Source organism: Mus caroli, chromosome 9 (assembly GCF_900094665.2).
Source record: "Mus caroli chromosome 9, CAROLI_EIJ_v1.1, whole genome shotgun sequence".
Lineage (NCBI taxonomy): Eukaryota > Metazoa > Chordata > Mammalia > Rodentia > Muridae > Mus > Mus caroli.
In genome coordinates, this window is record NC_034578.1 from 92,472,116 (window position 1) to 92,497,598 (window position 25,483).

The following is a 25,483-nucleotide window of genomic DNA, read 5'->3' on the forward strand; positions in this document are numbered from 1 at the left end:
TGAGCCCATCTCCCGACCCCTCAGCCACCTCAGCAGCAGCAGCAGCAGCAGTGCAGACATTCAGTTCCCCTGAGTTAGCATCTTTTCTGAGCACAGGGTACCGCCTCCATCCTGCCTCCACATTGCTCCAGGTTCTCTCCATCATCTAAAGGACTCTGGAGTTCTCTCTCTCTCTTTCATCCATCTGCCAAGGAATAATAGTGATTTCCTCTAACAGCCAGTTCCCACAATTCCCTCAGGTCTCCTCAGACCATGAAATTATCTTAAATGCCCACCTCCTGTCTCCATGCTATGCTGGATCAAAAAAAAAAAAAAAAAAAAGTCTGCTGTAATTGCCCATGAGAACCAGAACCACAAGAAAAAGCCTGCAGTTCTGTTATCTGCTGTTGGTCACTTGTGTTCATGGCTGGGCTGGGTCTTGTTTATAGGAGAGGTGGGGAAGGGCAAAACCACAACTGAAGATTCGGTTGCTTGGATTTAACAGAGAAGCCCAATCAAACGGTCGAACCTCACGTCTCTTTGTGAACTTATTGAGCCACAATACACTGCCTTTCATGTTTCCCCCATTTTAATGTTGCCTCACCATGAGCCACCTGGTGTAGCAAGTCCCTGAGGATCTCCACTGAGCTGGCTGCCTGCGTGAGCCGGGGGATCATGGCAGAGCATGGCTGGAAGAGCAGGTCCTATCAGGCTGGGAGCCATTACAAGCTAGGTGTCTATTTATTTACATCCCAAATGCTTCCTCCCTTCAAGAGTTCCCCCCTCCCCTTTTTGCCTCTGAGAAGGCAGCCCCCCAGCCCCCTACTCGGGTACATCAAGTCTCCACAGGACTAGGCACATCCTCTCCCACTGAGGCCAGACACGGCAGCCCTCTGGTACATATGTGCTGGGTGGGCGTCTCGGACCAGCTCCTATATGCTCTTTGGTGGGTGGTTCAGAATATATGAAACACAAATGAACTTCATGTTCAGATTTGGGTCCAATCCTCAAGACATTCATTCTATTATGTATATGCAAATATTCTGCAGCCCTAAATGAGAAACACTCAGCTCCTAAGCATTTCAATTAAGAATGGTAAGAACTGTGTGTAGCACATCAGACCCTTAGCTCACTTTTAAGATGTGTGTGTGTGTGTGTGTATTCATGCCAAAGTGTATATGCAGACTTGAAATGATCACCTGTGAGAGTTGGTTGTCTCCTTCTGCCGTGTGGGTTCTGAGAATCAAACTCAGGCTGTCCTGGTGGCACTTTTATCTACTGAGCCACTCTGCCAGCCGGGACTCTGTGCTCTCTAAAGGAATCCGTCTCTAAACCTTGCCCATGGAAATACACAAAGGTTTTCCAAACACACCAGTTCACACACTGGATGTATTTCATGCCTTCTTTAAAAAAAAAAAATGTACACAAGACAAGGAGCAGAGGCCAGTGCGGTCCCCTGCCTGGGTGCAGGCTCCAGACTGTTCTGCAGCCAAGGGACTTACGCTCAGCTGCCTTTATCCAACATGTGATGCCATGCACAGCAGGCCTCCAGGGTCCGCCATGCAACTGATGCTGCACCTACCAACAGCCAGCTAGAAGGAGCACACAGGGCTCAGAAGTCTACGTAACCAAGGGCAAAGCGACTGCGTCCTTTTTGGCCCCGCTATGCAGAGGCAGCTTAATTCTCAGGGTTCTACCACGTGCTGTCATTTTCTCTCCCAGTAGACAGGGGAATCTCTACCAGGCAAGGACAGAGTATGGCGTCTGGAGATGACAGGAAGAATGCTGGTTCTGATCATAAAAACCAACAGAACTGCACCGTACACACACACACCACCCCATGCACAGAGCTGGTGGAACTTCCCAAGTCTGTCCTCCTGACCCCTTCCGGAAGGGTACCCTCTCTCCTTGGCTTCTGCACAGCTCCTGTCTAAATTCCCTACCCAGATGTCCTGCCTCCATCCTCTCTCCGCCGTCTCCCCAGGATCTCAACTTTGCCTCCTTTCTTTTTCCGGGGAAAAGCACTGCTGCAGTGGAGACGAATCAGGATGGGACAGAGTCGCCTGTGCCAGGGCCAGTGATTCTTCAAACAAGAGCTGAAAGTTTATTTGTGTGAAACTGGTAAATAATTTTTAAAACCTGAAAGCATTGGCTGGGCCAAACCAAACAAGTTCACAGCGTCTACATGATCCAAGCCCTCCCCAGCCCAGACTGCGCAGTGGTGAGCAAGCCACAAACGGTGGCTGGACAAACCTGCCCTTTCCTAGGCTTTCCACCAAGACCCACTTTGGGCAGGACACTGTATCCAGCCAGCCCTCAGATGCCTCCAGCCACCCTGTGCACCTTGCTTACTGGCTCCCCAGCCCACCTCTCCTTCGTGAGCTCTGTCCACGATGTGTCATGTCCTAAGCCCTCTTCCTCTCCTCACCTATGATCTGGACATTTCATTTCCCTCAACTCTTGTCTTCCTCCCAAGCACAGCACTGCAGAAGCCCTCTGTGTAAATATACAAATATGCACAGCACCTAGTGACTATTCAAGCTAGACTCCGAGGCTTCCGGGGAGAGTGGCTCTGCTTCAGTATCCCTCCAAGGAGCCACGAAGCCATGCACACCATGCCCATGAAGCCCATGCACACCATGCCCCTTCAGGCTTTGCTTCTTCCTTCCTGGGCCAAGGCCTGCATCTGGGCCACCCCCAGTCTTTGCTGAGCTGCATCACCCAGTATCACCTCCCACCAGTTCACACTACATGAGCCACAGCCGGGTGCTGCCTCTTAACATGGATTTCTGGGCTCTGCTCCCACCAAGAGTCAGATTCTGTAGGCAGGATCAAGAGCATTTTTGTCCGCTTGTTTAGGAATATGCATTTTAAACAAGACCCAAGGCAACGAGGATCTAAGCATTCAGACATCCGCATTCTGGAAAACAGAACTGGGCCGTGTACTCTCCAATATGCCAGCTGTACGGTGGTGTCTCTGCGGCTGGGGCCCCCTCTTGCTCTGCCTCTGCCCAGCCTCCATCTGCCAGGGACAGTCTTCTCCAGTGCCCTCCCCAACAAATCTCACTCTTCTTCAAGCAAGATGTCCTCTGCCCTACTTTCCCTCAAGAATGGCCTCAAGTGTTCCCTGACTCCCTGGACTAGACAGGATTCTTGTCCTCTATCCTGCTACAGCACCCTGCCACACAGACATGATCTTAATTACTACATGTCAGGATTACTCTGTGCCAGGCACTGTACCACATTACAGAAGCCCTTACCAACTCAAGGTTCCCTCTTCTCTGAGAGGAAACTGAGGCACAGAGAAGGCAAATCGCTCCTCTAAGCTCAGAAATCTGGGTAGCAACAGGACAGGGATTTGGTTTGCAGTCAGGCTGCAGGGTCCTCGCTCTGTCCCCTCTACCATGCCCTACCCCTTGCCTGGCCAGCACTACACTGCTCCCGAGGCACCTCCACTGATCAGTGAGCTGCCTGTGGTTCCAGGAGGTCTGAGCCCTGGGACAACTCAAGAATGTTAGCTAAAGAACAAGCTCACATATGCTGTTATGCATCAATAAAGAAAGAGAAAAATTAGTAAGCCTGAGAATTCAGAGTGTGAAGGCACAACATGTGATTGGGCGCAATGACCGTCCTGACACTATACTCCTTAGAGTGACCGTCAGGGTGTGTCTCCTGTGGGGAGAACACATGACCCAGGCCACCTTGACATGGCACTGAGTTCTCAGAAGGTCCATGCCATGCCTAGTGCAAATGTGTCTGTGTGTCCATTCAGGTTATACACAACAGGCTAACGCCGCTTGCAGAGAAGACACTGCAGACGCCATAGATGCCTAAGACAATACTGGCTTTCACTACTGTAGGTAGAGGATGCCTCCCAGGTCTGAGTACTGTAAGCACCATAGAGATGAACTGTCAGCCAATGCACTCTGATTAAAAGGGCTAGGGTTAGGGTTAGGGTTAGGATTAGGGTTAGGGTTAGGGTTAGGGTTAGGGTTAGGGTTAGGGCTAGGGCTAGGGCTAGGGCTAGGGCTAGGGCTAGGGCTAGGGCTAGGGCTAGGGCTAGGGCTAGGGTTAGGGTTAGGGTTAGGGCTAGGGATAGGGTTAGGGCTAGGGCTAGGGCTAGGGCTAGGGCTAGGGCTAGGGCTAGGGCTAGGGCTAGGGCTAGGGCTAGGGCTAGGGCTAGGGCTAGGGCTAGGGCTAGGGTTAGGGCTAGGGTTAGGGTTAGGGTTAGGGTTAGGGTTAGGGTTAGTGTTAGGGTTAAGTTCTCTTTCACCACACAGCTCAAGTAACATAAGCCCTGACCACCTTCTGGGATGCCAGAATACCATGATCATATACTCTGGTTAGTTTACAGACTTATGGTCAGTATGCTTCTGTGGGCCAAGGGTTTTCCCAAAAGCTCTCAGCCACCCTTGTAAGACAATAATTATCAGCTCTGTTTTACAGAAGAAACATCAGCTTCCACGAGCCAGGGGCTCTCCTAAAAGTCTAAGTTCTCCTACCAATTCTGCAAAGCAGCAGTAGGTATCTAAGAGGCTTTCACGAACCATGGCTTTTCCTGAAGTGTCTCCTCTCACACCAGCCTTGCAAAATTACGACTAACTGTCTGCAGAGGACCCAGCTGCTGGATGAGGAAGCTAACATTCAAAGAAAGCAAGGCCACCACTTCAGAGCCTTGTGTGCCTGTCACACTGCCATTTGGGGAGTGCCAGTGAGAACACAGAGAAACAGGCACAAAACATACAGCAAAGGGACGCTGCCGAGGAAGGACGGGCGATTGTAAGCATGCAGAAAAAGCAGAAATGAATGATTCAGAAGTCCTCATCCCCTAATTATCTTCCACTGCGTAACAAAGGATCCTTGAATTTGAGAAGCCATTATCCCACTGTACATACTAAGGAACTGAAAATATTTTTTTTCAAAAGAAAAACAAACAAAACCCAAGTAACTTTAGTAAGGACCTTCAGCATATGGAGGCCATTAGCATCATAGAAGACGGACATGTGTGGAGAAGCTACAAACAGACAGCACGTTATGCTCCACTGTCCCCTTCCCCACTGCCTCTGCCTCCACAGTGCTGATCACACCACATACCTAATAGTGCATGTGGCCTGAAGACTCACGTTCTCTGCCCACAGGAAGACGAGCTTGTTTTAATAATCCCGTTTCTCAATCCTAACCTGCGTCAAAACATTTCCATTTCCAAAACAGCAACAAGAAAATTTACCAAGAACATATAATGAGATACGCAATAGTTTTGAAGAATGAAAACCATACTTTTTACTTAAAGCACACACAAAACATTATAGTTGATAACCTCAACTATATTGTTTCAAATAATATCTCCAACATGGTATTCAAAAGATTTGTCACTCTTTTGGAGCAATAAAGAAAAAGCCTGCGTATTTCAGGGCAAGACCAAAAGCATGAGTCAATCCTTGTTTTGTGAACCCATGAAGTTTCTCACACTATAATAATAAGCAAGCAAATGAGTAAAGCGATGGAGTGCCAGTTCTACAGAAGCAGGCAGGTGTCAAAGCTGCAGTTTACCCAGAAGGAGAAAGGCCGCACGGACGTCCATTTCTTAAGCTTTCTCAACTGCAAGGTACTCCAGAGTGAAGAGCTCAGGTCCAGCCAGGCCAATTTATCCTGCAAAATTTTCCTTTAAAAAAAATGTGGCTGAAAAGCGGCCCTCTTAACACAGACGAACATTCAGAAGCGTAGCCCAAGCAAGACACACAGGGCCATTCAGTCCTCACAGGCCAGCTCATGCGAGATGTCTGGGGAACACCAGTCAGCCACATTCGCCTCTCGCAACCCGCCCGGGGCTCAGGATAAATCTCAAGCTGACTGCAGGTCCCACCTCCTTCACCGAACGATGGAAAATTTCCAGTGTGAAAAACTACAGACAATGAAACCACTGAAAGCCACAAGCCACCTTTTTTGGGAAGGAATTCTATTTTTGCAGGTCGTTAGCCATCTGGAGTATTTTTGCACGTCTCTGGTCACCTTCTCTTGACCACCTCCAATATTGGAAAGATGAAATAAGTATTTTTTAAGCTTCTTCATGGTGAGAATAGCTCTTTACGTGCACAGAGGTGAGCCTAACCATATACCACCCTGGAGGTAAGTCAGGCGAGCCTACTCAAAGCTTCCTTTCTTCAAATCGCCCACTCCTGAGGACAACTCTCCCCACATTCTTGTGCACGCACCACATCCCACTGACTGAGCCACCTGCTCCTCTTTCTGCCCCTCCAAGTGAAACAGAAATGGCACCTCCTCACAGAACTCCTGGGGGGTGACAAATGCTTGTCTCCCACCCACCAGGGTGAGGTGGTAAAACAGAGAAGCCAGGCGACAGCGAGCACATAGTTCTTAGCATTTTATCAGCACCTCCTCAGTTTCCGGTACACAGAAAACAAAGGAAAGGAAAATGCTTTCAGAGTGGACATACACTCTTCATTCATTCATTCAGAGACATCCACTCTGTACTGGGCATGTGGGGTTCTGAGATACACAGGGCAACAGTACAGGGAGGCTTCGTAAGCAGCAAAAGGGAGCTGGCTCAGGAACTCCTGATGTTCACCTCAGAAGCATCAACCCTTGTGAGCAACGGAAGGTATCTGGAGGAGGTGAGGCAAGGACTGAAAGGATGGAAAGAAGACAGGGGAACAGCCGGCTGGGGCAGGGTGGTAGGGCTGAGCACAGGGCAAGACTGGTTCTTTGGAGAAGACCAAGTAGAGGGTGGGACACAGGTGACAGTGGGGCCACCACTGGAGGGCTGCAATCAATGAGATACTGGAGCGGGATTTGAGCTCTCATGGCAAGTGTGGGCAGCACAGACTTGGGGTACAGTGTGAGCATAAGGGCTCAGTGAAAAATGGGGGATGGTGAGGCCCACGGACAAGCTTTACCAGAGAGTCTTTACTGGCTACCTGGGACCTTCCGTGTGCAGCTTCTGCCTCCAAGGAGCCAGGATTCACAGCAGTGACCCAATTTCCCCACCCTATCCTGATCTACTCCAGCCCCATCAGTGACTGAATATAAAATGGCCACCCGGTCCTCAAGGAACCGAATGCCTCTGCTCAGAATGGGAAAGCGAGGAGGATCCCCAGTACCTTGCGATGTATGGCAAAGAAAATTGCAGTAATAAGCAAGCAGTTAGAACACATATATTCTAAGAGTGTATCCCAAGGCTGGCGTGAGTGTGGTGGCACACGCCCAGGAGGCTGAAGAAGGGGGAGGGCATTATCTTGAGACTAGACTGGGCTACAGAGAGAGACCTGGATTCAAAAAAAAGAAAAGATGCCAGTTTAGGACTCCTGCTCGCAACTTTCACCATGGGCACCAATGATGAAAAAGCCCCAGGGCTTCCTCACTGCTCACACACCCAGACCCTCCGTTTGCCAGTGAAGCCACCTACCCTCCTGTGATCCTCAAGCTCCCTCTATACTTACAGAACTGCAGGCTGAGGCTCAGGAAAGCCAACAGCCCAGCCAGGGCCAGCAGCACCAAGAAGCGATTACGGTGAAGCATTGTTGTGTGTCCTACGTTCTCTTCATGGTTTCACCTCCAATCGGGAACCCGTCCTGTGGAAGACACAAATGCAAGGAACACGTGTTCAAGGAGAACGTCATGCGTGTCACCTGGAAGTAATCCAGTTAGCCCATCCCCTGGCATCCCAGCAGAAGAACAAACAAGTCTCTGCCCCGAGATGAAGTCCGATGAGAACACTCTTCCAAGTGAAAGGGTTTGTTAGCCCTTCCCTCATCTGCCATCAATAGGTGAAGAGATGTTTACAGGCATGACAGTCCAGAGAGAAGCACAAAGGAATGAAAGCGTGGACAACGTCACAGACAACAAATCCTGCAGGTGGACCAGCTCATCCCATTATAACCTCAAACACTGAAGTCTTCAACCTTCGGATGAACTGTTTGCCAACGTGACCCTGGCCATGCATCACATTCTGGATGTCAGCCATTGCAGTGTGTCCCATAATACTGCTTTCAGGGATGCTGGGTGTGCTCCTATAGCAACCAGCCTCACGGGCCACTCAGAGGCATCACCCACTCCAGACCATTGAGAGTCTGCAGTCTGGGGTCTTCCTGCAGGTCCCCCTCCCACATTCTAATTTCTTCCAACTATATCAGAAATATGTTACAGAAGTTTTACTTTTATAATACTGAGTAAGATCCTTAATTTTCCATCCATGAAAAACTGTAATTTTATTCTACCAACTTTACATGTGAGGTTCTGTTTATTATTTGTGTTTGTGGGGCGTTTGTGTATGTGCCATAGTGCATTTGTGCAGGTCAGAGGACAACCTCGTGATGTCACCTCTTTCTTTCCATTCTGACGGGAGTCCTGAAAATTGAACTCAGGCCACCAGGGGCGCCTCTGCCTGCTGAGCTGTCTCACCAGCAGATCAGGCTTCTCTTCTGGTTCTCACTGGGGTTTTAAGCAGAACCTAGAAACTGTATCTTCCTTGAAAGCAGTCTCAAGATTCTAACAATAGGATTATAATAGCTGCTACAAACCTGCATCTTTACACACTTCCATTACAATCTCCACAGAGCCTGGATAGACAGAATCAGACAGACGCTCGCCTGCTAGTGTGAGGATGGCATGACTGAGTGTTCCAGGGGCCACTGACCTGCTCCCTGGGGTGAGGCGCAGCACATGAGGGTTGACTCAATAAGCTCCTTCATGAAAAAGTAGATTTGTTGGGACTGAGGCAGGAGCCAGAGCCCTGCACCCCTCCATCCCCACCCTCATCCCACAAACCTGCACCATTCCTTTAGGAAGGGACCTATCACAATTTTATTTACCAAAGGGACATCTTTTTGCTACAAGACAAATTAAAATCCACTGACCCCTCACAGAAGACCACCAGCGCCCCTCATCTGTAGGAAGCACCAGGAAGCCAGGCAGCAGCCAACCTTTGTTGCATTCTTCCAGGAACCAGGGTTTTCTAACTGCTCACAACCATCTATCTCCAGAGGTTTCTATTCACTAAGTGGGGTCCAGGTGCACCCGGATTGTCATCTTGTTCATACTCTGCTAGGTTGGTGAGTGCATTTCTACTGCACAGACAGGAAACTGAAGCTTGTGACTGAGAGATTCCTAAGTGGGCAGTGCAGGGTGTGAGGTGACGTTTCTGCAGCTCTAGAGTTCTTTCTCAGGGGCTACAGTGTCTCCTTCAACATCTACACACTGATTCTCATCAAAGCCTGTTGACAGCACAGGCCAAGTTCACTCTCAGTGTCAGAACTTCTGTGCCTTCCTTGTATGGCCATGGGTCTCAGAGCCCCTTGGTGCCTAATCTTTCCTGACTGGGTTGATCCTACTGATGACCTAATATAATGATTCTGATGTGGACATTTGTTTGCTTTTTTGTTTTTTACAGGGTATCACCATGTAGCCCAGGCTGGCCTCAAACTTACCATTATTGAATGTTACCACTCAAGCCTTGGTGATCCTTTTAATTCTGGAAGCAAGAGGGCAAATACTGTGGGATGGGAAGGAAGGCTTAGAGCATCCTTTGTATAAGTAGATGAACCGGGGCTTCTCTTCATGGTTTCCTCGGACATCCTTTGTGGCTGATACCATCTTTGAACATTCTCTTCCTCTACATGCCTGTCTTTCAGAGCTCCTGCCCCGGAGGCAGTGCTAGGGTCTTCCCAAGTTCTGCTGTTAGAAGGATCCTTCAGGCCTGGCTGCCTAATGATGCTGTCTTGTGCAACATCAGCAGCAGCCTGCTGCAGAGAAAGGGCTAGGTGCTTTAGGGTCAGACACATTACAAGCTTGGTGACCGATGCCAGCTACTGAACCTCCCCGAGGCAGTTTCTCATCTGGAAGTTTGGACTAATTGCCTCAGGGTGTTGTCTGGACCAAAATCCAGGCTAAGTACAATCTTGGCATGCAGGAGACACTCCAGAGAAGATGGCTGTTAGTAGTCATTTCATCTATGCGCCTTGTGATCGAGTCTTTCCTCTAGGGAACAGTATAGGATGGATTCTTAGCATTCTTGTGTTCTTATCCACATCTCTCCCTCTGCTGATCTGACTCCAATCTGGTCCTCAGGACTCTCGCTCTGGGCTGGAATCTCACTGTGCTGGCCCAGGAAAACTCTCTGTCCTTCCTGATTCTTGGGTCCAGATGGCATCTCTTGCCCCAGTCCTAAGCTAGATCTGCTGTTTGGCAGCCCCATGCTTGCATGCAGGAGACAATGACTTCCTTTGGCTTCTGGACTCCAGCTGGCCTGCCCTTCATTAGCTCTCTGCCCCAGCCCCTTGGGGGATTTCCCACCTCAGTGACTGACACAGGCTGCTACAACTGCTGTGCGCTGCCCACAGTTTTGCCTGATGCTGATGTTTCCTAAGGAATCCCCCACAGTATGGCTCAGAGCTCTCTTCAGGTGGGCAGCAGGTAGCAACAACTGCTACTTGCCGAGTTAAATCCAGGTTTGCAGCATGATGCATTAGAGCAGTGGCTTCCACTTGGGGCTTTTTTCTGTGTCCTTGGACTGACCACACAAGCACCCAAACTGACTCCCAGTTTAGCCAAGAGATTTGTTTCAGATAATGGGAAAGTGGCAGATGGGTTGCATGAAGGGGCTTGAACGGCATTAGAACTGGGCTCTGAGAGGATTTCCAGGCTTATCCGCTGGAGGAACCAACACAACGGCGCCTGCAGAGGCTTTCTCCAACCAACTAGCCTGTCACTCATTGTACGTGAATGAGGGAACCTAAGACTCCCAGTTCAGCCAAGCCAGCAGCCATCGATGATCGGCGGAATCAGTCCAGGAAACTCAGGGCCAAACTCACACACAAAAATAAGGACTGATGTTTTAAGCCAGTAGGCTCGGGACTTGATACAATACTTACTGACAGAAAAGAAAAAAAAAATGTCCTACATCTTTTCCCAGAGAACAGGTCAGGATTTGCACCCTCAGTACTACTTTCTATCCTGTCCATAGTCCTCCACATGCTGAGCACTTCTGGAGAAAGGACCGTATTTAGGCCCAGACCTAAAACAGAGGGTGCGTTGGGTCAACCAGATGGCTGGGCTCCTGAAGCTACCTTGCAGCTTCTAATCTCTGGATTGCTGTCATTCCTGCCTACCCTGACTGCTCAATGGGAGCATGCCCTGTGTTTCTCTTCCACGCCCCTGCCCAGGTTCCTGTGCCCTATCTGACTCTTCAGCAGGATCAGAGTCTTGTTGGGTCACATCCTTGACAGCTCAGCACACAGTCCAGCTTGAGGGTGCCTAAACCGTGAGATAGCCACACAACAGCTTCTGGGGTCCACTTCATTCTCTGGAGTCCGCTTCGGTAGATGTGGGAATGGAGACTGTGCTTTGTTCTTCATTTTAAAAATGGCTAAATAATGTTGACAGAGCCTAAAATCTGCAGGGATTTGAAGATAGTGGTCTACAGCTAAGAAGCCAAAAGGTCAGTGATGCTCGTCGGTGGGAACCGGGCAGCATGGCTCTGCCAAAAGTATTACTGTTGCAAGGATTCCCTGCCAGGGACACTCCTTCAGTGGAAGGTACCCTAATGGAGTAGAGAGGGCTAGGCTACAGAGGGCCATAGATCTATGTTCCGTTCCTAGTTTTACATATTTTCCACACACTCTCAAGACAAGAGACTCACTTCATTTCTCTGAATCGTGAGATTATGACTTCAGCAAACCTGGGGGTAACAACCCGAGCGAGCAGAGATGTCAAGGAGTCAACACTATAGAAGACAGAGCAGTTGGCCCACAGAAGAGACTTGCCACATCTGACTCACTGGCTCTGGTGGAGTTACACAGACACCATGCCTACCTAAACACAAGGATTCACTCTCTCTCTCCAGAACTGTGACTCCTGCTTCATGCAGTACTTTCTTCCCACAATCCTGGCCACTGGGCACGTCCCTGTTCACTGGTCCACATCTCTAGCCATCCGGGCAGGCACCCAAATCTGTGGCCACATTTGTGGGTCTTCTTCCATGGTGAGACTTCAGCTCAACTGCTGTGTCCAGCCTTGCCCAAGGGTTTCCATCCTGGAACACATGCCTCACCTTGTAAGTTCCCACAGCAGAAAAAAATCCAAAGATTACCAGTGTGGCCTCACTGTTCAGCTCTACAGTCCAGGATGCAGCCTCAGTTATCCACCACTCTCTTTCCTGTTTGCTGTGCCAGCCAGGAGGCGAAGGGAGGCATGGTAAGTCATGTGGGCTTCCTTCCTGCAATCTTCATGCCCGTGTCTCCATTGGAGCTCTCTGCCTACCGCTGGCAGCTACTGCATGCAGCTAGCTCCTCAGCCGCTCACACAGATCGCAATGGTCCTAGCCATGGCTCTAAGCCTACAGGGAAGCCCCATGGCCTGCTATGCCCAGCACAGAAATTCAAATCCACAGGCTGACTCACTGCTGTGTTGGCTGGGTGACGTGATTCTGAGGGACTGTGGCTCCCTCATGCCCTGTTCTCCAACATCTCCCAGGTCCTGCTACCTTCCGTGCAAAAGATGCTCTTGGTCCAACATGCATCGTAACCAAACTACTCCTGTGGAAACAACCGGCCCACGTTCCAGCATATGATGCCATTTGATGTATTACCTGTTATGAGATGTTCGCTCGGCATAGCTCAAGTCCCTGGCTAAAAATACCTCAACCCTAGGATTATTACATTGAATTTCTGCTTAAACAAACAGGAAAACCCAGCCAAGTTCCTTTGACTTTACTATAAATCTGAGCAGTAAAAGCAGAAGCGCAGAGTTGAGCCAGCACAAGATAATAAGCAGATCCCCTTACACTACGGTAAATACCACTTCTAAATTAAAAGGGGAGAGAAACACGGCAAAGGCATCTCTCTAAGCTACTATTCCAACACCAGAGGCTTCCAGAGCTGAGCCCTGAACTATTTTTTACCTAGTAAGAACGAAGAATGCCACATCAGGCCACAGGCTTTGGTTTCTTCTTCAAAGGATACAAAATTTAGGATTTGAAATGTGACCATGGCTACTTGAAAGAAAATATGCATTCAATTATCTTCCATATGTGCAGCTGAAGTACTATTACCAGGAATAGAAAGATAGAATTAAATAAAGAAAATACTCCGGGTAGATGTTATACTGATTCATTTTGATCATGATCATTTGGGCCTAAGTAAAGAGCATTATAATTTTAAAAAGAATCATGTAATTTAAAGTAAGCTCGAGCCAAGCAAGGCAAAGGCTGCATCTGAAGGGGACTCCAAGGTCACAGCAGAATGGAGTTTAATTGCAAAATCAAAGCGGCTCGGCTAAGAATAAACCAACCTTGGAGACTGATGAAGACGGATGGATTGTAGAGTTGCCTGCAAAGCACAGAGAACAGCCTGGGATGGGGTGCCCTGAGCTCACCACAGTTAGTCTGGGTCCAGAGCTCTTCAGCTAAACTGTAAGCATGCTTCTAAAGAGGAAGCCAATCCATCCATCCATGCATCTATCCATCCATGCATGCATGCATCCATCCATGCATCTATCCATCCATCCATGCATCTATCCATCCATGCATCCATCCATCCATGCATCCATCCATCCATGCATCCAACCATGCATGCATGCATCCATCCATCCACCCACTCACTCATTCACCCCTGAATGTACAATTCATTCCAGAACAGAGTATTTCCTCACATCAACAGATTCTAAATAAAAAAGACCTTAGGCATAGAACTCTGGGGTGGGGGTGGGGGGAGCAGTGGTAAAAGGAGGCACCTTGAAAAAAGCTGAAATTCATTATAGATTTATAGAAGAAAGGATATAGGACCAAGATTCATTGTAAAAACAAACAACAACAACAACAAACCCCACAAGAGGTGAAGCTGGAGGTGGCTCAGCAGTTAAGAGCACTGGTTGCTCTCTCAAAGAACCTGAATTCAGTTCCAGGTACCCACCTGGCAGCCTACAACCATCAGTAAGTGCAGTTCCAGGGGATCTAACGCCCTCTTCCAGCCTCTGCAGGCACTACCTGCATGTCTGAGGTAGGATAAGTAAGGAGGCAGGCAAAATGCTGCCTGCTGCTGAGGCCGGGTGGTGGAAACTCAAGGATCATCACATGATTCTCTGCTTCCACAATGTCCAATGTTCAAAGTGGAAAAACAAACAAAACCAGTTTTTTAAAAAAAAAAAGTTTTATTTCAAAAAGTAGATAGACTGCAGGCAAGGGAACGTGAGTCACCAGAGAGGGTATAGGGCTAATTGCTTTTCGTCTCCATTCTGCCGAGGCTTTTCCTTCTGAGTAAGTGCATAAAAAATGTAACTGACAATCAAAGTTTAAAACAGTGAGCGGAGTTCCAGGGCTTCAGAAGGGCTCTTCTAACTGTACAGAGGTTCAGTGAGATTGATCCTGGGTAAGGGCTTGTTAGAATAGCTACTTTAATCTGGCTCTGTGGTGCTTTTATTTGTGAGTCCAACGTAATAAAGTGAGTTTATTTAATAATAATCTTAAAAGTAAGCTTACTGTCCAATCAGTGAGGCAAGGGGTAAACCAAACACTGGGCCACAGGAAACCATGGCCTCGCGGGAAAGAGGGGCACAGAGGAGATCATACCCAGACTAAGAGACAGCAGGAGGGCTCCCTGGAAGAGGCGACTGAAACTGCCCTGAAGAGTAGACTGGAGTTGGTGTCTCTGTGATTGTAATTTACAAAAACATGCCACAGAGCAGTGCCCGCTTGCCGGACAGGCTTGCTTTGTGGATTGGCCCCTGTTTCCAGGTTAAGATGTAATCTCTTGCCTGCAGCTCTTCTCCTCCAGGAGCAAGCCCAGAGCGTCCCCTGCCCTCCGTGCAGCAGAGCCGTCTCACGTGACACCCAGGAACCCTGGGAGGTGTCTGCTCTGACTGTCTGTGATCTGCCCTATAGCTGGCTTTCCCAAACACTTCTCTCACCTAGGGTACCTGGGAAGGTGACATAACCCATGACCATATAATGTCCAGATGTGTCAACTGTTAAGGTGCAGCCCGAGGTGGTGCAGGAAGAAGAAGAATACAGATCAGTACTGTAGGTCAGTCCCCAAGCATAGCCCTGGGTGAGTAAAAAGTTACACTAGGCCCAGTGTGCTCCACGCTTTTGGACTTGCAGTGTGATCTGGCAATAAATCCCTTCTCACACGGTCCCTTCCACACAGGAGGGAGTCGGGTGTGTGTAAGAGGTATAATTCTAGGGGCTCTGTTTTAACCCTCAGTGAGTTATGGTTCCCCATGAGGAATTGGAGCCCTGGGCTGTGAAGAGTGTGACAGCACTGTTGCCTGTAAGTGCCAGCCCTGTGACTCTCACATAGTTTGGTGCCCACCAGCTCACCCAAGGCACCAATTCTGCTTCTTCCTTGCCTCTATGCTCACTCTTTCCCCACCCCTAGCAAGAGCCCCGCCCATTGAGAATAGCAAAGAAAGTCAGAATCGGGAGAGGTTTTAATGTCATCTCGTAGCCGGGCGTGGTGGCGCACGTCTTTAATCCCAGCACTTGGGAGACAGAGGCAGGTGGATTTCTGAGTTCGAAGACAGCCTGGTCTACAAAGTGAGTTCCAGGACAGCCAGGACCACACAGAGAAACCCTGTCTTGAAAAACAAAACAAAACAAAACAAAAAATGTCTTCTCGTTCAAGGTCAGGGCAGAGCAAAATTGGCACACGGCCCTAGTGCGTTTGGAAAACTTGACCTATAAGGCTCCCACCCTGCTTCACATTCAGAGTGGAACCCAACACTCTGCCCTGTAACCTTCCGGGGCACCCCAGCAGACACACTATGTGACCAGGCACCCCTAACTGTACCCCTTACCAACAGACTTCTCTAGGCTTAATGGGACATATTATTATCACCAGAGAGAGTATTTTCCAAACTCGTTTGTAACTCGTAGTAATCAGGTAATAAATCCAGTTCTGGCCAGTGAGCCATGAGTGAGCAGTCTGCTAGCTTCAGGTCAACAGGAGGTTGCATGCCCCAGTGCATCCTGGACCTTTCCCCTTATGCCTTCCCTTCCCAAGTGGCAAGCCCCAGTGATGCGTTTATCACATGTGGATAAGAAACACCACCCTAGTGGATGAAACGAACCCTAGGTGACCCCAGGGAGCAAAGCTATCACCTTGATTTCTTTGATTGCTTCTCAGCTCCAATTGTTTTAAAAGATTCTCAGTCTCTCCCCAATCCCCATCCCAGCCAATTTCACAACCTCTTAAAGCCGGCATTATTTTACTACTGTTAAAGTAGGCAAATGTCTACCGTCAGCACTACAAAACACCAAGCCCTTGCAAGGGACTCCCCTCTGGGGACTATGAAGATTGTAGACACCCACCTCGTTACTGACCAGGCTCAGTGTCACTCCTGGACACTAAAGGAGACATGATCATGATATATATAACCTTGTTGTTTTGTTTTAACTCTAAGTTACTTTTGAGGCCATGAAGATGGGTTGGCTGTAGACGACAACAACAACAGCAATACCTCTAGCTAACCCAACAAGACACAGCAACACTGTCAGCAAACAGTCACAGCACGCAAGGAACAGCTCAGAAGCACCCACCACTTGCAGAGCCAAGCTCTTCCTATATGTTCCGCTCTTAGCAACCTCCTGTGCGTGTGCTCTCCCAAGAGCATCAGAAACTGATGACATATTCCCAAGCATCACGTCACACCTAGTAGTGGGCAGGGACAATCCTCTGCATCTCTACTTCACCAGAGCAGTTAAGCATCTCCTAGAAGCCTCTCCGACAGACCTTCCCTCCTCTCCTCGATAGAAATGAGCTACATGTCAAAGCCCAAACCAATGATGTAAGAACGGATTCTGACAGCTGGGTAAAACCAATCAGGATTCACTTTTTGGCAAAGGCCCACGCAGTAAGGACTGGGGTATAGACCTGAATAGAAAGAGGGAGCAGGAGGTTTTGTCACAGCCCACACCTGGAGAAGGTTTGACAACACACACAATTACTCCTCAGCTCAGCCAGCGATGACGGCACCTGCACTTTTCAGATCTAGCCATCAAAGCACATCCCGTCATAATTACAGGCTTTCAAAACCTCAGTGCTGGCTTGCTCAGGTATAATCCAGCAGCGGCAAACCAGGCACCCCATTTCCCACAGCCTGCACGTCCTACCAACAAGACCTTTTATTCCAAAATTTGCTTCTCTAAAATATGCAGCAATGAATTATTTATCTGTGATTTCTTTCCAAGAAGGTTCCAAAGCTCGTGATTTAGAGTTGGTGTTTTTAAAAGCATGAACTATTTTTATTTTATTTTTCTTTTTTTAAAGATTTATTTTATTTTTATATGTGTGTGTGTGTGTGTGCATGTGCATCCCACACATGTTGTGAGCTATCTGATGTGGATACGAAGAATCATAACTGGGTCTCTGGAAGAGCAAGTGGTGCCCTGCCCTTAACTGCTGAGCCATCTCTTCAAGCCCAATAATTTTTTTCCCTAAATTTGTCAACTACAACTTCCAAGGTCTCTCTCAGAACCTCTCCCACCAGCTCCCCCAGTTAAACTGTCCAGGCAGCTGGTCATTTCTCAAGACTGAAACAAGGAATTCAGCAAGCTATTAGTCCACTTTCCAGTACACTTCAGCTCTCTCTTTCCGACATTCTGGGAGAAGTCTGCTTCAGCCAACTGTATCACTCTGCTCTCCCTGAAGCTCTGGGAGCAGCCGCACTGAAACCAGTGTTCTTATTTTAGAATGCCAACCGCACCTGGAGAGAGGAGACAGCATACAGTTGGCATTGCTACCTCTCCAAAACCTCTTTAAAAACAGCTGCTTTTTTTTTTTTAAATTGTATTTTGCAAGCAAACTGAGTCCATTGAAAGTCTCTTAAAATGTTAAGGAAATCCAGGTGGTGCTGGTGCACACCTTTAATCCCAGCATTCAGGAGGCAGAGGTCAGCCTGGTCTACAGAATGAGTTCTAGAACAACCAGGGCTACACAGAGAAACCCTGTCTAAAAAAAAAAAAGAAAAGAAAAGAAAAGAAAAGAAAGAAAGAAAACAGACAAACAACAACAAAAGATCATGGCTGTAAAGCTGGAATTGCAGGTGGAGCACAACAAAGGTCAAAGTGACAAAAGCCACATTTTCAAGCAATAAATAAATCAATAAACAAAACAAAATGAAAAAAAACCTTCACAAATCTTAAGATGTGCAAAGTGAACCTGGCACATGGGGAAGCGGGCTCCCATGCATGCTGTGTTTCTTGCTACTTGCATTTCCAGGGCTTTGCTTTGCTGGATGTCTGGACCAGAGCATGCATCCTGGCCACGGAAAGGTGTTCTGTGTCATGAGGCCTTTTTCTGGCAGAAAGCACATCGAGAGTTCTGGCAAACTCTCGGCTCACTGCCAGACCATCTGTACCCTGATCAAGAAAGGACTCGACACCAGGTCCTCCATGGGTCACTGCTAGCACTTGGGGGTAGTTACACAATGGCCTTAGACTATGCTTCAGAAAGCTGCAGCCTCACCCCAGCCGACCCTGGCAGTGACTGGCAGTACAGAATGAGCCTTCCTGCTCATGGATCAGGACAGGTGGAGAGCCACTCCTAGGTGTCCTGTATGTATCGGGACCCATGGATTTTTGATTCAGAGCTCGAAAAAAAGGTTCTCAAAAACACTTTGTGTGTCCTTTGCATCTTAAGTGGTGCTAAAGCATTGTGACACAGACTCACAGATGTCAAGTTTAGGAAGGGACACAAACTGTTATTTGGTCTCAGGCCCTAGTCAGGAAAGAAGGGACTAGCACGGTTGTACACCCCAATACTTCCATCCCTGCCTTAGTTGCTTTTCTGTTGCTGTGATAAAATACCAGGACCAAAAACAACGTAAGAAGAAAGTGTTTACTGTAGCTGACAATTCCAGAGGGATGGAACCCATGGTGGCAGGGAAGGGAGCAGAAAGCTGGCTGGGCACATTCTGCCTCATACACAGGAAGCAGGGGGAGGGGGGACGGGGAGAGAGGGAGGGAAAGAGACTAAGAAGTGCAGCAAGGCTGGAAATCCTTAAATCCCTTCCTAAATCATGCATGTCCTCTAGCAAGGCTTCATCTCCTTAAGTTTTACAACCTCTACAAACAGCCACTGGGGCCTGAGTATTCAACTCCATGAGCCTATGGGAGACATTTCTTATTCAAACGGACACAATCGGCCTAACTCGGTGCTATATTGCAACACAAAGCTTAAGGTCAATGGTGCAGGGCGGAAACCCTGGGAGCGGAGCTATGGGCATAAGTCACGTGGAGAATATAAAGCAATGGGATTGGGCAGATATCCTTCTTAAACTCATCTCCTACAAAGTTGAGCCCACATAAGAAAGTAGGTGGCCTGTATCATGACTGGAAGCTGAGTTTCTAGAAATGCATATTATTTGGGCAAAGAAGGCTCCTGCCATAGCTGGAGGTTACTGTATTAGAAACCATGCTTCCACCGGGCAGTGATGGTGCCTGCCTTTAATCCCAGCACTTGGGAGGCAGAGGCAGGCAGATTTCTGAGTTCAAGGCCAGCCTGGTCTTCAGAGTGAGTTCCAGGACAGCCAGGGCTACTCAGAGAAACCCTGCCTCAAAAAACAAAAACAAACAAACAAACAAAAAACAAAGAAAAAAGAAAAAAAAAAAAAGAAACCATGCTTCCAAGCTCTGTTGAGTTACAGCCTGGGCACCGATGTGTGTGGTGAACTAGGACGAGTGTTTGCTAGAGCGTGTGTTTAACGACTCACTGTTCTGAGCACAGAAGTCCCTATCACTGACCTTGCTTTAAGTGATTCAATCAGAATAAAGATCTATGCTATTTCTCTCTGACCTCAGTATATACTGAAGTTTCCTTTTGTAAGACAAATAGAGAGAGAGAGAGAGAGAGAGAGAGAGAGAGAGAGAGAGAGATCTTGTTCTTCGAAGAAGTATCTCCCTTGGACTTCTGTTTTTCATGATGCTCTAGGCCTACTGGCTAACACTGTTCATGAACTCTAAGGTCCCACCCTCTGACCCAGCCCCATAATGCATCCCATTCTCTACATCTCTTAATATACAGAAACATCCTGCTCCCTGGGGACTTGGGAAACTCTGTTCCACGTATACCCAGTTAGGGCAACAAGGAGGTACTAGGTGCCAAACCTGGAGGGATATCCTCCCTACCGCCAGAAAACAACGTAGGATAGGGAAGCCATGGCTCTCTAGAGATGCCCAAGGAGAGAGATGAAAGTCTCAAAACATCCTGGACATAACACAAGGTTACTTGTGATCACTTGGCCTCCTGCACGCAGGCGGAAGAGCTCAGAGTTGTTATCATGTGGTAGTGGACAGGAGGAAGGAGGAGTGAGAGGGAGCAGAGAAGATGCTAGAAAGGAGCCCAGGACAAGATGTAGAACATAAGGACTCACCCCAGTGAGGTCACTGTTTCTCAAGCTAAGCTCTGCCTTGTTTTCAGAACCCTGGTCCCAAAGAGAGCTACTCCCTGAGACCAAGTATTCACCCCTTGAGCCTGTGGAGAACATCTGCTATTCAAACCACAACAAGGAGGGAAGTTTGAAGCCAAGGCTGAAACAGAGAGCAAGAGGGAGAGTATGAAAGTGTGGTTTTAAACCGTATCCACAACCTGTCATCTCTTTCCATTAGAAGTGTTGTGTGTCCTCTGAGCAGGCCATGGGGCTCTCTTGTTTAATAGAATGTGACAGGCAGATGCTACCTAAGTTTCCGTAGGCTAAGTCACAAAAGTCTATGCAGACTCTGCCTAGTTGCTCACTTGCTTCAGAGCTCTGAGGACAGGACACCAAGTTGGAGAACCGCAGCAGAGGTCAGAATCCTACAAAAAGCCGCTCTCCCGGGCAAACAAGGCTATAGACGTTACTAAGAGACCCTGGAAACAATCGCGACATTTGTTTATCTGTGGGAGAACGGGTAAGATGACAAACAGTTCTAGTACACACTGGGACAGGCCTCGGCTGTAAAAAAGAAAGGGCTGGGCTGAAGTGGGGAAGTTGAGTGCTGAAGAAATACTGCCAAGTGGAAAACAAGAGTAGGGGTGGTCCTCACGAGGCCCCACCCACAGCTGCGGAGCTAGTGGCAGCTGGTGGCTGGTGGGAGGAGTCAGGGTTCTTCAGGGGCACAACCCCTGGTGGTTGGTAATCTGTGTTCCAGTGGGTGCCCCTGCACCCATGTGCACATGAACTGCAGTACTTGGAGTCAATGGATTTTTTAAAGGACATAAACTTAGGAGGGAGCCATAGTGATGGGGACTGGTCGGAGTTGGAGGTTTGGAATAGGTGTATAATCAAAATACATTGTGTGTATAGTGAAATTCTCAAAGAGAACTTGTGCTGTGGCCATTAGCACAGCCATGTGAAAGACCCCAGTGCTTTAGTGCTTTAGTCAACTAAGAACCGCCCACATTCCAGACCCAGATTTCTCTTGCTTTCTATGGCTCACCACCAAGTCCCCCATCCTCACTAAAAACCAATACGGCACTTTTCCATACGCCAGCTCCGTCTCTGTCAGCACGATCTCCACACGGCACCACAGTCACGTGTTTTCCCGGTGCGCATGCTCCATATCCCTTCTAAAGTTCACACTATCATGGCCTGGCGTCTCTGCTTCTGTTTCTCTCTATTTTACATCCCTGCTCAGAGAAACCCTTTTGTGTCTCTCCTGACCCCCAATAAGTCTTTTGCGTGGTGTTTGTTTCGTGGTGTGGTTTTTCTTTTAACCTTACTCTGTAAAATCTTTTCACCGTGAGCATTGGCAAAGCCTTTCCCAGCTGAGGCTGAGGGACTTGGGAAAGCCTGCCTCTGGTCCTTGTGAGGATGCTGACAGTATGTGCAAAGCCAACAAGCAGCTTCTGCCTCTCTGGTGACTACAACCCGAGGCTGCTCCCCTATGAGACGGCCTACCTGGACTAGCTACAGCCTCTTTCTGTGCTAAGTTTCAGGTTGCTGCACAGTAGTGGGTGTCCTCCATTAGAGTGAGCTCAGCCCATCCTATCCCAGCTTTTCCGTACGTGTTTGTGTGTCTATCATTCCTTCATTCCCTTGTTGCCCCAGTCAGGTTTCCAGGACCGAGCCATACAGGACGCTGTAACTTCTCGTTTCACTTAGGTAAAACTTACAGAAAAAAAAAACTGGCAGGAGACAGCCTAGGTGAGTTGTTATTTCTGCTGCACAGGAGGAAAGACTACGATTTCTCAGAGTTTACTTATATGTGTTATGCCTTCTATAAAAAACTGTGAATAACTAACAAAACCAACAATAACAGGAAAATGTTATGTTAAGTCAGACTATATGTTAAAGTAAGACTACAAGGCAGGTTACAGTGCGATGATAAAGACTATACTACAAAGGCTGGGCAGACTGTTTGGGTTCTGTTTGTTTTAAGGCAAGGATGGGAGACTTTATTTGTATACTGTACAGAACTCAGAACCTAGTGCTACTTTAAAATATGAACTTAAGGGCTAGAAAGATGGATCAGTGCTTAAGAGCACTGGCTGTTCTTCCAGAGGACCCAGGTTTGAATCCCACATCCACTTGGCAGCTAACAACATCTATAACTCAAGCTACAAAGGATCCAATGATCTTCTGGCCTTCCCAGGCAACAGGCACCAATGTGGTACACAGTTGTACATGCAGACAAAACACCCATACAAATAAAGTAAATAAGTACGTGTCTGTGTGTGTTGTTAAAGATGAATTTTATGTAATTGCTGCTGTGAGAAATGGTAGTTAACCTGACCAGGACTGTGTGCCCTGAACCTCCCTAGTCACCCACACCCATCAGCCCATCAGCCGGTTGTGAGCTCAAACTCCCAGCAATGGGATGAGACCCAGTCGCCATCTGCATTAGGAATAAAAGACAGGGATCATCTTCATGACCCATGCTCACTGGCCCAGTGTGGGTTCTGGTGCACCCAGACATTTTTGCAAAAAGAAACTATAGGCTGGAGAGAAGGGTCGGTGATTATGAGCACTTGCTCCTGCAGAGGACCCAGGTTCGATTCCTAGCATCCAACCAGCAACTAAGAGCTGCCCAGTTCCAGAGGATCCAGTACCCTCTTCTGGCTTCCTTAGGTACTGTGCGCATGAAGGGCCCAGACGATAAACACAAGCAAAACATCCACGGGCATTATATATTTTAATAAATTGCTTTGCTGAGTTACTTTTGCTTCATGTGTTCCTTCATGCAACACCAAGATTATTCTTTTCCAACAACTTGAGGTCTCATCTTGAATCTCAAACCCATCTGTCAGAGTGTGGGGGGGGGCTTCCCTTGGGAGAAATGTCCTCCACACCATGTTCTCAGTAGCTTCCATAGGGTCTTTTTCCATAGGGTGAACTTTTGAATGGGTACTGATCCAAGAATGGAGAGTTTCTCAGCAATGCAGAGATGCCCCTGGGAAATAGCTCAGTGGCCGGGTAACTGCTGTGTACAAGACAGAGGTAAGAAACACAGAGAATAACAACGCACGTCTTGGCGGTTGGGTCATCCTGGAGTTTGGATAAGAGTGAACAAGATGTGCTCCTGGCCTGAGGTGAATACGGAACCCTGATCCACAACAGCTTCATGGCTGTCCTTGGTGACTTCTGGTAAGCCTGTTGCTAAGTAGCACCTACTACAGGACACTACCCCACGAAGGAAGCAGTCAGAAGACTAAGGAAACACTAGAAACTGGGGTGTGAGAAACTTCCATTCGGGTGAGTCTCAGAGAGGTGAACCCTCAGAAACCAGGATAGAAAATCACTGAGGTAAAAAGAACCCTAGGAAAGCAGACTCGCCCAGACAGGAGCGAACCAACTCCTCTGGTGGATCAAGAGACTCCCCAACCCTATTCAATATACATTTCCCTAACCTGACTACAGAGGGTACTGAATACCGTGTGGGACCACCATACGGCTGCTTACGGATTAAATCAGAATTAGCTATTTTTTTTTAACAAGTTGGACAGTAAGTTCCAGCCAACAAAAAGGATCACAGATCCATTAAACCTCAGCCCACCCCCCAAAACAAACAAACAAACAAACAAACAACCCAGCACCAAGGTTGTTTTCTTCTTCCTAGTTCCGCCATGTGCTTTCCTGAGTATCAGCGCCACCTATGGGCACTGGACACACCTTCCGTTCTATTCTCTTCTTTCATGGGGTTCCCTTCTGAGCAACAGCTTGTCTCTAAGAACACAGAGGAAGTCAAATGGAACCCAGATGGCATTGCCTGGCATTCACAGTTGCAATCTGTGGTGAGGCATAAGGGCATCCTCTGCTTGGGTTGTCTGGTGGTTTGAATGTCCCCCTAGGCTCGGGCATTGGAACACCTGGTCCCAGTTGTTGGTACTGTTTAGGGAGTTTTAGGAGCTGCAGGCTTGCTGGAGGAAGTGTGTCACTGGGGGAGGGCTCTCCCTACTTTGAGTGAACTCTCTCTGCTTCACACTTGTGGCTGAGGATGTAATCTCTCTCAGCTGCCTGCTGCAGTGCACCCCTGCCATGATGGACTCTTAGGCTCTGGAACCATAAGCCCAAATAAACCTCCTCTGTATACCTTGCTTTGGGTCATGGTGCTTTGTATCACAGCAACAGAAAAGAAACAGATACAAGTTAAGACCATGGAATTTCTTCTGTTTCCTGCTTTCCTTTCTTGGGAAGCACATATACATAGGTTGCATACCTGCCATATACATAGGCTGCATACCTGCCATATACATAGGCTGCATACCTGCACTATCTCCTCCTTATACCCAGGCTACTGTGAGTCGTGTGTGTGTGTGTGTGTGTGTGTGTGTGTGTGTGTGTGTGTGTGGTCTAAAAGGGGTGAGTATCCACACTTATTCTGTGTATGCATGTAACCCCACAGAAATTTGTGCCACAATGGGAGATGGGCTTATTTTAATATGGATCTGAGCTCTCTACAAACACAAAGTAACCATATTGGTTTATGAAACACAGCAGGCCTTGTTGATTATTGATAAAGATTATGATGCCTGAATATTTTTTTTTTCAGAGTGGAAAAAGAAAACCTGGAAAGAATGAAGCAAACTACAAAGGTCTGAAGAAGTGATATGAAGATATGCAAAGGATGAGTTCATCTATGATATTAAAATGTCTAAGGTCAAAGTTGAACACGTTGCTGTCAAAATTCTGTTTAAATATATGTCTCCTAAATGTTTATTTATAAGTGTTTGTTTTTACCCCAGCTTTACCTGAGGATCAGACAGTAGTTAAAAGTACCAGGTTGATATTGTTAACCTTCTGGGCGTTCACCAGCCTGATGTGGTAGGTTTAAATAAGAATGCAGCCCCCATAAGCTCATATATTTGAATGCTTAGTCTTCAGGGAGTGGCAATACTTGAAAAGGACTGGGTGAGGCTTTTTTGAAGGAAGTGTGTCACTGGTGTGGAGGGGGTGGGGGTTGAAGTTTCAGAGCCCAAGCCAGGCCCAGTCTCTCTGTGTCTCTCTCTGTCTCTCTGTGTCTCTCTGTCTCTGTCTCTCTGTCTGTCTCTGTCTGTCTGTCTGTCTGTCTGTCTGTCTG

At 48.0% G+C, this 25,483-nt stretch overlaps 1 protein-coding gene across 4 annotated transcripts in view; it reads right to left on the reverse strand.

The window, feature by feature from the left end:
- The window catches only part of Pxylp1 (2-phosphoxylose phosphatase 1), a 65,877-nt gene that overhangs the window by 26,005 nt on the left and 14,389 nt on the right, over nucleotides 1–25,483 (reverse strand). For 2 of the 4 annotated variants that reach the window (XM_021171888.2, XM_021171891.2), the window contains exon 2: nucleotides 7,437–7,568. In XM_021171888.2, coding sequence (XP_021027547.1) covers nucleotides 7,437–7,515 — 79 coding nt within the window. In that variant the 5' untranslated portion in view covers nucleotides 7,516–7,568. Of the gene's footprint in view, nucleotides 1–5,529; nucleotides 5,629–5,842; nucleotides 6,049–7,436; nucleotides 7,569–13,901; nucleotides 14,022–25,483 lie in introns of those variants that run through there. The other 2 variants (XM_021171890.2, XM_029481736.1) reach the window with 2 other exon arrangements.